This window comes from Neophocaena asiaeorientalis, unplaced genomic scaffold (genome assembly GCF_003031525.2).
Source record: "Neophocaena asiaeorientalis asiaeorientalis breed wild unplaced genomic scaffold, Neophocaena_asiaeorientalis_V1.1 scaffold132, whole genome shotgun sequence".
Taxonomy (NCBI): Eukaryota; Metazoa; Chordata; class Mammalia; order Artiodactyla; family Phocoenidae; genus Neophocaena; species Neophocaena asiaeorientalis.
In genome coordinates, this window is record NW_020173393.1 from 4,602,172 (window position 1) to 4,614,931 (window position 12,760).

General features: G+C 46.8%; 1 protein-coding gene across 1 annotated transcript in view; it reads left to right on the top strand.

Moving 5' to 3' along the window:
- The window catches only part of PTPRT (protein tyrosine phosphatase receptor type T), a 754,628-nt gene that overhangs the window by 673,874 nt on the left and 67,994 nt on the right, over nt 1–12,760 (top strand). The window contains exon 18 of the mRNA XM_024746810.1: nt 10,844–10,931. Within this exon, the coding sequence (XP_024602578.1) occupies nt 10,844–10,931 (88 nt within the window). The remainder of the gene's footprint in view (nt 1–10,843; nt 10,932–12,760) is intronic.

Sequence of the window (12,760 nt, forward strand, 5' to 3'; positions counted from 1 at the left end):
TCACCGTGGATTAAAATAAGGAGAAGCTGGGCCTTTTCCAGAGGTGGCCAAAAGACATCAGGAACCGTGTGGTTTCAGACTTGGAAGTTTTCCTAGCAAGAAAGAGCTCATGTACAAGAGACTATTAACTGAGTCCTTTCCTTTGCGTTTATTTTTATTTTTCCACTTAGTATTCTGTTTGTAACCCAGCAAACAATATTTTCTGTTTAATTGGAATCCTCCCCAACCAAGTGAGCAGTTTTCAGGTGGTACCATAGAAAAGTGTCTCAAGTGAGAGTTAAGACGTGGTTCTCAATCTGCTACTGATACGCTGGGTGGACTTGGACAAGACTCTTCCATCTCTGGGTCCATGTTTCATCTTCTGTGACATGTTTGACTACATAGCATGGACTCCTGAAGGCTGATAATATATGCTGCTACTTGATTTGGCCAGAAACACTTACTGAGTACCTTACACTGTGTAGTTTACTGGAGATAGTTAGAAAGATACAGAAAGAAAATAAAGACCCTACTTTGAAGGAAGCTCAGGGTCTTACCACACCACGTAATCACACAACGGAACTCTAGTTAACATGCTTTGTGGACCCATGAGAAAGGGCGGTCCAGGGTGAATGCAGGGTTTTGTCGTTTATTTTTGCTTTTTGTCAGTTATTACTGCCAGCATCAATCAGAAGCTTTCTAAAAGATGAGGCACTGAGCTGAAGAAAAGTAGAAGGCTGGGTAGAGGAAGAGCATGTGTGACAGAGTGAAACAGAAGTGTAGGGGCTCAGAAACATAAAAGAGTTGAAATGTTGCAAGCCAGCTCTTAGACAGGAAACAAAGATGCCTGTCTATAAAAAAGAAAAATCAAAATGAAACTAGTTGGGGAGACAAATAGGAAGTTCTCACAGTTTTCCTGAACAGAATGAACAAGGTAAATCATGGCCTTTGACAGTCTGCCCCTTAACTCTAGCTGACTTCAAGTTTAGGGGAGAGCTGTTGACCCAGAGGCACCCTCCCAGAAACTCATGCATGCAGATGGAGAAAATGTGTGGACAGGATCAGAAGTCTGTAGCCTGGAATGGGAGGCAGGGGTCCCCCAGGTCATAGGCTCAGAGATGGGAGGAATAGATGTACCCTAGTCTGAGCTTTCCCATCAAACTATAGGCCTCTTGGAAGTAGGGCCAGCGTCTTACTCATCTCTCTTCTCTGAAGCATGTGGAACATAGTATACTAAATATTAATTGATTTGCAGAGTACTGGTGAAAAACTTTTTGGTTAAGAATAGTCCCATCAACGAAGTGAGAGAGTGGCATGGACATATATACACTAACAAATGTAAAATAGATAGGTAGTGGGAAGCAGCCACATAGCACAGGGAGGTCAGCTCTGTGCTTTGTGACCACCTAGAGGGGTGGGATAGGGAGGGTGGGAGGGAGATGCAAGAGGGAGGGGATGTGGGGATATATGTATACGTAGAGCTGATTCACTTTGTGATACAGCAGAAACTAACACAGCACTGTAAAGCAATTATACTCCAACAAAGATGGTAAAAAAAAATAATAATAAAATAAAAAGAATAGTCCCATCCATTCTAAATGTAATAGTTTGCATCTACCAACCCTAACCTCCAAGTCCATCCCTCTCCCTCCGCCCTCCCCCTTGGCAACCACAAGTGTGTTCTGTAGGTCTGTGAGTCTGTTTCTGTTTTGTAGATAGGTTCATTTGTGCCGTATTTTAGACTCAGAGTCACTTTGCTGTGCCACAGAGATTGGCACAATTTGTAAATCAACTGTACTTCAGTTTAAAAAACTGAAAATAGTGCCATCCAAAAATTTAAAAGGCAGTATTTCTTAAAGAAAGACACTGACACAGAAAGACCCTCACATCGTGGGCTGTCTCTGTAGGTGCATAGAGTGTCTTCAGAGTGAGTCTTCCCCAGGAATTTGCTGTTTCCAATCACCTTCCTGCCTAAAACAGTGTTATGTGTCAGTTCTTAAACTGTGTTATGTGTCAGGACCACCTGGAGTTAGTAAAGAACATCGAGACACAGGCTCATGGATGCAGGACAGGGCCCAGGCCTCTGCATTCTACCAAATTCTCTAGAAAATCTAGAACCCTACCAAAGTTTGAGAACAGCTGACCTAAACTTTGTCATTTAAAAGAGGTCACGTAGCTTTCAGTGGGGCCTTTTAAAGGGTGCTTTGTGACTCTAGATGCAGATAGACACTCACCTATTCTTCTCGTTCCAAACTCCTGCCACAGACAAATACCCCCATCTTGCCGCCCTCCGATGTTTGACTCAACATCCCCAGAACTCATAAATTACCGTCTACTTAGTGGCATGGCACACAATCATATTTGCTCTCCTGATGCCACTCTGAGGAGATGTCATTAGTCATCCTCTCCTGCCTTCTCTGTCCACATTTATAATCCCTAAGGCATGTGCTTTTCAGCAGAGAATCAGGCATTTGTTGAAAGCGTGGTCTCTGCCAGGGCCACCGCTAACTCATACAGCACCTTAGAGAGAAACAGCAAAAGGTACACCTGTCTCAAGATACTTGACTTTATCACCTTGCAGAAGATGTTCATAATATATACAGAAATCTGTCATGCCTACCAGATGAATGGTGCTCCCTTCGATTTGGTGCTCTTGTGTTGTGCACAGCCTATACAGCCATCCATGGTAGCCCTTGCCATCCGCCAACTAGCCATGGCCTTCAGTAAACATGGGTACTTACTGAGCTCATGGACCTCAGTTGAGACCAGACCTTAGGCTTCCAACCGCCCATAAAACTCCTTCTCACTCCCTTAATACTGTGTCTTACCTGTGACCAGGTTGTCCCAGTTTTCCCAGGATGGTCCCAGTTTTAAATGAAAGTTCTACATCCCGGGAACCCCTTTGGTCTGAGGCAAACCAGGAAGGATGGTGCAAGGAGCCCCCCCTCTTTTGTCTTGTGACAATGATCTGGATGTTTCTGCTCGATAGGAGGCAGAGAATGAATTCTGGGGGTGAAACAAGAGGGCTGGATAGCATATCCTTGGGATGGAAGAGTCTGAACACTTGCCATGTGCCAGGCATTGGGTTAGGTGCCTACAGGCATTATCTCAGGTAATCACTAATCATCACAAAACTACCTGGGGTATATTTTTTTCATTTTTAAATTTATATGCTGCAAAATTTATTTGGGGGTCGCAGGGTATACAATTCTATGAGTTTTAACATGCATGGAGTCACATAAACACCAAAACAATCAGGGTACATAAGAGTTCCATTGGCAAAAGAATTCCCCATGCTGCCCCTGTGTAGTCACATCCTTCCCCCACACCTAGCCTGAAGGGTGTATTATTGACTTAATTTTCAAAAAAGTTCGTTGAGACTTGGAGTGGTAAAATGAGTTGCAGTAAAAATATCCAAACACTCTAGTCTGTCTCCCTTTTGCAAAGCCCTGCCTTTTCCCTCTCAAATGCATGGCAAGAGATGTTTCTTGACGAGATAGATGCGTGAAAGACCCAGGTAAAATGGCTCCTCCTTTGTGAAGACTCTCTGGGATCTTCCCTGCATCAGGAGAGTGCAGTGGTGGGTGGGGTCACGGAGAAACCCTAGCAGCCCAGACTGATCATGGAGGAAGCAGGCCCTCGGCTGTGCCCTGAAGCGTCAGCCAGGAACTGCCTAGTCAGCATTCCCTGGGCCTGGTTTTGCTACACCCCAGGGCATATCATATCCAATTAATCATCTCCAGGGATACAGTCAAGCCAAAGGGAGTGAGGAGGGCCTCATAGCTGACAGGATGTGCTGAGGTTAGTGGGTGAACAGGTAAAGGAAATGGAGCAGGATACTCTCAGCCATGGATTGGAGGCGAGCTACTCTTGGAGACTCTGTGTTCTGATGTCTCGCTACCTGGGGCCTAACTCAAAGAGGCTTAGGTACAGAGAAAGTGTCCAAAGAAGGGTGGCAAGCTTCCGAAAGGACTTTCTTATCTCAGTAGGGCCAAACCAACAGGTAGGAAGAGGAGTCAGCCAAGCAGACATCAGGGCCAATTCTCAGTTCTAAAAAGAAATTGAAGTATTAAGGGGGGAAACCGGGCTAGGTTGAGGAGTCCTGTGACTCAGCATAACAGGTCAGAAGAAGCCTGTGACTTGTGGTCAGGTGATCTGACCTCCCCCTGGCTCCAGGACCTCAGCTCCGTGACTGGGAGGGACGGTGGGTGGGTGGGTGGGTAGGTGGAACGCCTACCGACCATAAGAAGAGTTGGTCTGGGACAGGTACCAGATGATAATCTTATCCTAAAGTCTATGAAGCCTGTCAAGAAGGAGGGTTTAAGAGACAAGTGCTCTCAGCCACTTGTCACGATGCTGGTACTGGCTTCGCCTCCTCATTTTTAAAAATGTCCAAAGCATCCCCATTGACTTAAAATAAAACTCTCATTCTTGGCCGTGGTCCACAAGACCTCAGCTGAGCACCACACCTTCCCCATCCACATGATGTATCACTTATATTCTCTCAGCTCTGTAGAGCCTCCCTTCAAGTTCTAGAACACACCAAGCTCATTCCATCTCAGGGCCTCCACACCCATTGTCATCCTGGAACATTCTTCCCCCAGCTCTTGCCATATAGCTGGCTTCTGCTCATCATCTATTTTTCAGCTCAGATGTGTCAACAGGAGACCAGTAGAAATACACCTGGAGTTGAATAAGCTGGATTTAGGAACTGTGGGAAATCTCAGGAAGAGGGTGTCAGAAAGGGCTCATAGGATGTGAGCTGTGTTAGGTGATTTGAGGCTTTGTTCTGGATTAGACACCAATAGGAAGTGGTAGGGTTGGGTACCTTAATAAATCTTAACTGTTAGAAGGGAGAACAGGCTTGAGGCTACAGCTGAAATTGGCAAAGGAGCAGCGTCACACATGAGCCAGGATAGAGGGTGGGTTGTTGTTGGTTTTTTTGGCTTGGGCAACATTCCTGTTTGTGTTTGGATATGACTACAGAGTGGTCTAGTTTTAGCCTTGTTGCATCCTGGTCTCAGAGGAGCTTTGTCTGGTGTTGGCATTCTGTGAAATTGTTTAAGTTCAACAGGAAAACACCAAGGGGCAGCTGGCAGTGCCAGGCCAGCTCCTGGAAGTCAGGAGCTGCTCTTTTCCTCCTCAAATGCCACCTTTTCCAAGAGTTCTGCCCAAGCCACCCTCCCTAAAGCGGTGCCTTTTCCAGAGTCACTGTCTCTCCCAGGACTTTGTTTGTTGCCTTTGTAGCACTTGTTTTAAACAATAATTATCTTGTTTATTGTTTGCACCTTCCCACAACTAGGACAGAAAGTCCATGAGATCTTGTCTGCCGTGTTCACTGCTATTATTTCTAGGACCTAGCGTAGTCCTAGCGCCCAGATGGTCATTGGAAAAAGAAGGAAAGAGAGAAGGGAGAAGGGACACAGGGAAGAAGGGCTCACAATGCATTCTTGGGTGAGTCAGTTCATGTTTTCAGACCTCACTTTGCTGATCTGTAAAGTGAAGCAATAACATCCTCAAAAGATCCTTTCAGATCTGCCTTTTGAGGATTCTGTGAATACCACAGCTCAGACCTCCAGAGATGCAGACATCCCCCAATACACCGTTTAGGACTTAAAAAAAAAAAAAAAAAAAGAAAATTGACTGCCTCAGAAAAGCAACACTGTGGAAGAGTTGGAAACATTTCCACACTAAGAGAAGAGTGTAAAAATAGAGCTCAGCACTCCGAGGAGAAGAGAATGAGCAAAGCAAAGCGGAGACTGATAATGGATGAATGTAGTGAGAGGGCAGTGCTGGTTTCCGGAGAATGTGATTAGCTCCTAATGGCTGCCACCATTCCCTGGTCAATCTACTGCAACTAGCCGCTCATGCAAAATTAATCCCCTTCGGCTGGCTCACTCTGAAGATGGAGGTGAGACTCCCTTTCATACTTGTACCCCCTCATATTTTTTTCTTTCCTGAGGTTATCCCCTATTAGGTTGCAGCTCCCTAAAAATGGAAATGGATATGTGATCAAAGTCTGCAAACTAAGGGGTCATTACCACTCACTCCTGGGCGGCTGCTTGAGGTGTTGCCTCTCAGCCTTTGTCAACATCATCACGGCCCCCGAGGCCAACACATTCTCCTTCATCCCCCACCAGGCGGACACAGAGGCTCCCAAGACTGTGCCAGGAGCCTGCACGATCTCCCACGGAGACATGCCACTCATCACAACTATCTAGGATTTTTCAAAGGATATCTTCGCACTGGGTTTATCCTGAAGAGCATGGATGTTGAAAGGACTCCCAAACTGTGCCATTTCAGGACTCTGAGGGCGGGCAGGGACGTTCATTAAACTTCTGCAGTATCGTGGTGCAGAGGGTGCATACATACTCTGTGGGGCCCCGTGGATCAGGGCAAAGGCGAAGTACGTGGAGGCAGACTAAACAAAGAAATGCCCAGAGGGTCTGTCCAAAAGTGAGGCAGGAAGCTTTTTGGTGTAGTGAGCTCTCCATCACCAAGGGCATCCAAGTTTGATGGTATCCAATTAACAGATGTTAGGGATCAGCTTATCAGCTGCCTGGAAGGCCATTGTGGAAGGGAGCACAAACAAATTATTTTCAAGGCCACTTACACCTCTGAGATTCCAGGATCTTTGCCTCTGTATGCACAGAAGCCATCTCACACACTATTTTTTTTTCCATCTATCCATCCGTTCGTTTATTCAAAAGGGGTGATTCAAGCACATATGAAATACAAAGCCAGTATTGGGTTATGAAGATACAGACATAAATAAGATGCTACCCTTTACCTGGAGTAGCCCATCACCAGGTTGGAAAACAAGACATTCAAATTATCAGATGTAAAGGAGTCCAGCTAATAAAAGAAGTGACTGACTAGCTGGGGATGCAGTGGAATGGTGGGAAAGTAAGCAAGGAAGGTTTCACAAAAGAGAAGATGCTTGAACTGGGTTTTGAAGGATATGTAGGAGTTTACCAGCGAGACTCAGGTGGAAGAGAATTTCAGGCAGAGGGAACACTGTGTATATAGTCAGTCTCAGAAGTCTGTAACACCTGAAATTGTCTCTGGCATTGTGTTTAGTTGCTAATCACTGAAATATTGTTTTAAGGGTAAGAAATGAGGCTGGAGGGGCATATGGGGTGAAATCATTAAGGACCTTGTACTAAAGAGTTTGGAATTTATACTGAAGTGACAGTGGCAAGGGGAGTAACTGGGTCCTATTCACATATTAGAAAGATCTCTCTGATTATACAGGAGAATGGACTGGAGGGGACAAATCCAAAGCAAGAGGAGACCTGTGGGAAAGTATTTCTCCAGGTAAATTCACTATTTGCAAGAATCATGGCTGCACATTAGAATCACCTGGGGAGCTTTAAATACTACTGATGCCTGATTAGACTCTGATTTAATGGTCTGGGGTAGGGCCTGGGAGTTTTAAAGCTTCCCCAGACAATTCGAGTGTTCAGCCATTACAAAACCTTAATCTAACTGTGTGTGTAACCTGAATCCTGGCACATAATGAGTAGCCAGCAGATTTTTTTTGCCCAAAAAAATGAGTATGAAAACATTCAGAGGGTGCTATTCTCAGTTTCATAGCACTTTAGGTGGATATTAGATGAATAGTGGCTTTTATTACAGAGGGTTTCAGGTAGAAATCCATCCCCAGACTGTCAGCTTAAACATCAAGAAGTCTAATGCTACCGCTGAGACAAGCACTCCCCACCCCTGCAGAGAACCCAGAGTATATAGGCCTGGCAAGTTGCCTGAAAGAGCTGGAGCTACCTGGCTCGGTTGAGACGATGAGGCCAAGGGCTGGAATCTGGGTTCTAAGAGTTCCACGCCAAAGCACGAACCATTTGGGGTCTGCAGATGGTCTGCACTGGTGGCAAGAGGGATGCAGGGTGACGGGCAATTATAATGAGTGAATACAGGATGCGGGGGGGGGAAAGAGGAGAGACAAGCTCTCCATTTGCAGAACGAGCACACTCCCATCTGCATAGCACTTTTCCACGCTCAGATTTAGGGCAGAGCCTAGAACCTGTTTTGCCTTTCCTCCGGGGTACCAGTCTAAGGGTTTCTGACACAAAAAGAACCACATTCTGAGCAAGTGATTGCTGGGAAGGCACTCTGTTACCCCAGTGTAAAACCCTGGGCAAAACTAAGTTAGAGAACATGGCTTAGCCTAGGCAAGGACCTCTCACCCCATCTTCATTCAATCTCGTATGGCTAGGTAGCAGGATGGGCACCCATTCTATCTACCCAACCACTGCACAGAGGAGGATCATGGTCATGCTTCTAGAGAAAAGGTCAGCAAGCTACAGCCACAGCCTAAATCCAGCCCAACACTTGTTTTTTGTAAATCAATTTTTAGTGGAACACAGACATGCCCATGTGTTTGCATTGTGTCTAGGATTGTGTTCTCTCTACAAGGGTGGAGTTGAGTATAAGTACTTGGAACAGAGACTGCGTGGCTTACCAAGCCCATGCTGCCTGTTATCTGACCCACTACAGAAAAAGGTTGCCAACTCCTGCTCTAGAAGAAGACCCACCCAGGCTGGCTTGGAAGAGACGTGGGAGACTGGAAGCAAGAAAGGGGGAATCACGCATGGTCTGGGCTTTGAATAGACAGTGGTCCTGCCTGCCCATAAAACATTGCCCACTGAATGGCTGAATTTCTGACCCATCAGGTTTCAGACTTCTCCTTGCTTAGGATGTAGACCTGCTAAGAAATAGGTGGGCAAAGTCAAGGCTGGTGTATTAAGATGACTGGAAGCTCCTCTCCCCTGCACTGCTGACAGGAGTAGCTATTTGCTACTGAAGAGGTAGCAAATTCAGTCTCAGAAGTAGTGCAGGGGCCGTGAGCAGGGCATCCAGCCTGTTCTACCAGAGACAGGGTAGGGGCAGTAGTCAAGGTGTGGTCTGACATTCATGCTCCTGCAGCTTTTCTAAAGCTGTTCCCACTCCCTGAAATGCCCCTCTTCCTTCTCTGTGAGATAGGTGGCTGCACCCTCCCCAGTGTTTCCATAACACTTGGCTCATAACTGTTAGATCACGTCACATGGTTGTTCACTCGTCTGTCTTCTCTTAAACTGATGAGTCCCATCTCTTCCTTCCTTCTAACTCTGGCTCTGAACCTCTGTGTCCAACTTCCGGCTCAGTATCTCAGCTTGAAAGTTGACTGGTCATCTCAAACATGGCTGCTGCTCCTGTTCTTTTACTGTTTTGAACATGTTTAGAAGCAAGTGCTATACATGGTTCTAAGTATTCAATACTTTATGTACCCAGAACACAACATTTAATTCGTGCTTCCCCAAACCTGTTTCTCCCCCATCTGTTTCTTCTCCATCTCAATAAAAGATGCGACTCTCCACTCCGTTCTTTAACCAGTCAGCCTCCATCCTTCTCTTTCCTTCATAGTCCTCGTCTGTAGTAGATGTGTTGGTGCCCTGCCCACATCCCCTCCACACTCACTTTGCCCGTGTGTGCCCACCCAGTGCCCGCCTCCTGCAAGCACTTGAGACTTTTTGCCTGAGTGCTTCCTTAAGACAAAAGAGTATGCACACCTTGTCTACAGAGCATGACAGAAGTGCCAAGGGATTTCCTAAGAGTTGTCCTCAATCAGTGATGGATGGGAACTGGGGGATAAATACCCCAACTCCCTTCTTCCTCTGGGAGAACAACTATGAGCCATGAGATGGGCCCATGGGATTAAGCCTCAGGCGCAGCGGTTATTTGTTCGTTGATGTACCCTGTATTTATTGGCATTCTTCCCTCGATTGTCTGACTTTTCCCACTCTCCCACCCATGAGCTCCTTAGGATTGCCTCCCAAACAAATCTCATACTAGAATCCTTGTTGCTGAGGCTGCTTCTGGGGGAGAACCAAAATCTGCAGTATTCAACTGAACATCGTAAAAGTAATCACTTCCCACCACATCTACTGCACCATCTTGGTCCAAGGTACCATCATCTCTTGGCAGGACTATTGTAACAACTTTCTAACTGATCTCCCTGCTTCCTCCCTGGGCCTCCTGGAGTCTCTATTCCATACATGAGCCAGAATGTGCTTTGTAAAATGTAAATCAAATTAGCTAACTGCCCTGCTCAAAACCCTCAAATGGTTTCCTTTCACACCTGGAATAATACCCAACTCGTTACCAATGACCACAATGCCTTATAAAGCCTGAACTCTCCCTGCCTCTCCAGATGCTTTTGTCACTGCCTTCCCCACCTCATCCTTGAACATGGTCACTCGGTTACCACTGTAACCTTTGCCTCCACTGTCCTCTCTGCCTGGAAAACACTTCCCACTTTTCTTGGCATGAGCGGCTTTTTCACATCATGAAGGAATTAGCTTAAATGTTACCTCCTCAGAGAAGCCCTCCCAGACTGTGCAATCCAAAATAATTCCCATGCACGATCACTATACCTCTACCCTGCTTTATTCTCTTCACAGAATTTTACACTATTTAAAATTATATATGTTTGCTTGTTCGTTTGCTGCGTCTCCCAGTTGACTGAAAGCTCAAGGGGACTTTGTCTATTTCGCTGTATCCCAAGTACCTAGAATAGCACCAGACACATATTAGGGATTCAAATATCCGTCAAGTGAACGAATGAACAAATGACTCCCATACTGCAACAGATTTGAGCTCATGACACACGAAAGACATCAGTAACATTTGAGTCCCTGAACAGGTGAATAAGCCAGGGAGGGGACAAGTCTGTGTTCTCCCCAGGCTCCATCCAAGAACACACAGTCTTTTGCACTATGTGACCCATCACAGTGGGTCTCGTTTTCCCCGTGGACACCCAGATAAAGCTCCTATCTCAAGCCATTCTAACCACTCTGTCCTTTCTTTCTAGGCCTTACCGGAGGGGCAGACAGCCTCGTGGGATACAGCCAAAGAGGATGAAAACCGCAACAAGAATCGATACGGCAACATCATATCCTGTAGGTGACCTTCTGGGAGGGCTCCAGGCTTTGGGAACACAGACAAAAATAAGCTATCACTATTATTTATCTGGAATTTGTTACCAAATAATCCTTGATGTTTCCAGATTTGGGTCCACATGCTAAGCATGGAGCTCTGTCTCAGCCTCCCTGCCATCCCTGGCCTGGATGACAGAGCATGGCTGATCTCAGCCAGAGGTGGCAGGCAGGGAGCTGGGTGGGCATTGGGCGGGCATACACAGGCAAAGTGAGCTGGCACAGTAGATGCAGGAAACCTCTGAAGCTTGGATCTTGCCCGCTCAAGAACTCTTCAGGTCGGGGAGGAAGCCCAGCCACAAGGGTGTTCCCAGCAGGCCCCCTCTGCAAAAACCCATCATGGCAGCATCTTGGGGGTGGAGAGCAAGGTCCAGCCCGTGAAGGAGGGGCTGAGAACACCTAGGTGAGAGATGATGCTATTCCAAGGAGGTCGAGTCCCAAGCAAGGATGGGCGCTCAGAAGGAGCCAGGAACTCTGGCCTGCAGCTGAGGGTTTGGGCCAGCTCAGGGCTCAGGGGAGCCCAAGGTTACCCTCTTCACACAAGAGGTAGAGTGTAGGGCATCGCGACTCCTGCCAGACCCCACTGCTGGCTGGGGCAGGGCCCTGCGGTGAGTACCTGCCACTCAGGGCCTGTGTCGGCACGGGTGTTTGGGGGCCCTGAGCCTGCAGCAGAAAGCTTGCTTTGTGTGGACCTGGGGGCGGGCGTGGAAGAACATTGCCTTTTGCTCAGCAGTGTGCTCTAGCGTTCCTGGAAGCGCCCCCTGGTGTGTGATTTGATGAAAGCAAGTGGCACAGAGTAGCTCGAGCGCTCTGGAGTCAGACTGCCTGGGCTCCTATCCCAGCTGTGGGGCCCTGGGCTGGTGACCTGACCTCTCTGAGCTTCAGTTTTCTTGCCTTTAAAGTGAGGAAAAGAATGAAGATAGGATGGTTGAAAAAAGGTTCGTAAAACCCTTGGCACAGTACCTGGCACCATTACTCACAGCCATAGAGTTACTTCCTCAGGGTCATCGATGAGCAGTGTGGATACACCATCCTCCTTACTTTAAGCAAAAACTCACTGAATACCCATGTGGGGATGTGGAATAAGCCAGGCTGGGGCAGGGAAGCATAATCAGATGTCTATTTTGGAAGGATCACCAGGGCAGCTTATTGGGAAGGTGGATTTGATTGAGAGAGGCTGGAGGCAGAGGGACCACTTAGGCTACTGTAAGAGTCCTAGCAAGGGACGAGGGGGCCTGAACAAGGGCAGTGACAGTACTTGTGTGGGACCCTGCATGATATTCAGTGGTGGGAGGAGAGGCAGAGAGAGACTGCCATAGAACTACACACCACACACAGTTCACACACAAGTATGATCATTGCCAAATGCTGGTGTGCACAGCCTTCTACACAACATAAATACAGAGGACAAACTTACCTCATACAAAATGGCAAGCACATACTCTGATTAGAACAGGTGTCAACAACAGCCCCTGTGTGCCATGGCACAGCCAACCTGGACCATTTGACATCTCACCAGTTGGGTACGAGGTATCCCTTGGTCTCAGTTCTCAGAGTAACCCAGTTCAGCCAAAAAAAAAAAAACAAATCCTGAATAACAAGTTATTTCTAGCACAGTTCAGTGTTTTGTTTTGTTTTCTTTAACTGTCTAGACATTGCCTAAGAAAAAGCTTAGAGGAAGAAAGCGTAAGATACAGGCGGCTTGTAAAGGAAAAAAGAGGCAGAAGTTTTAGCTTAGCTGTTTCCTGTGCTGATTTAGAAATCGGCTATGAATAGGAGAACTAATCAGAAAA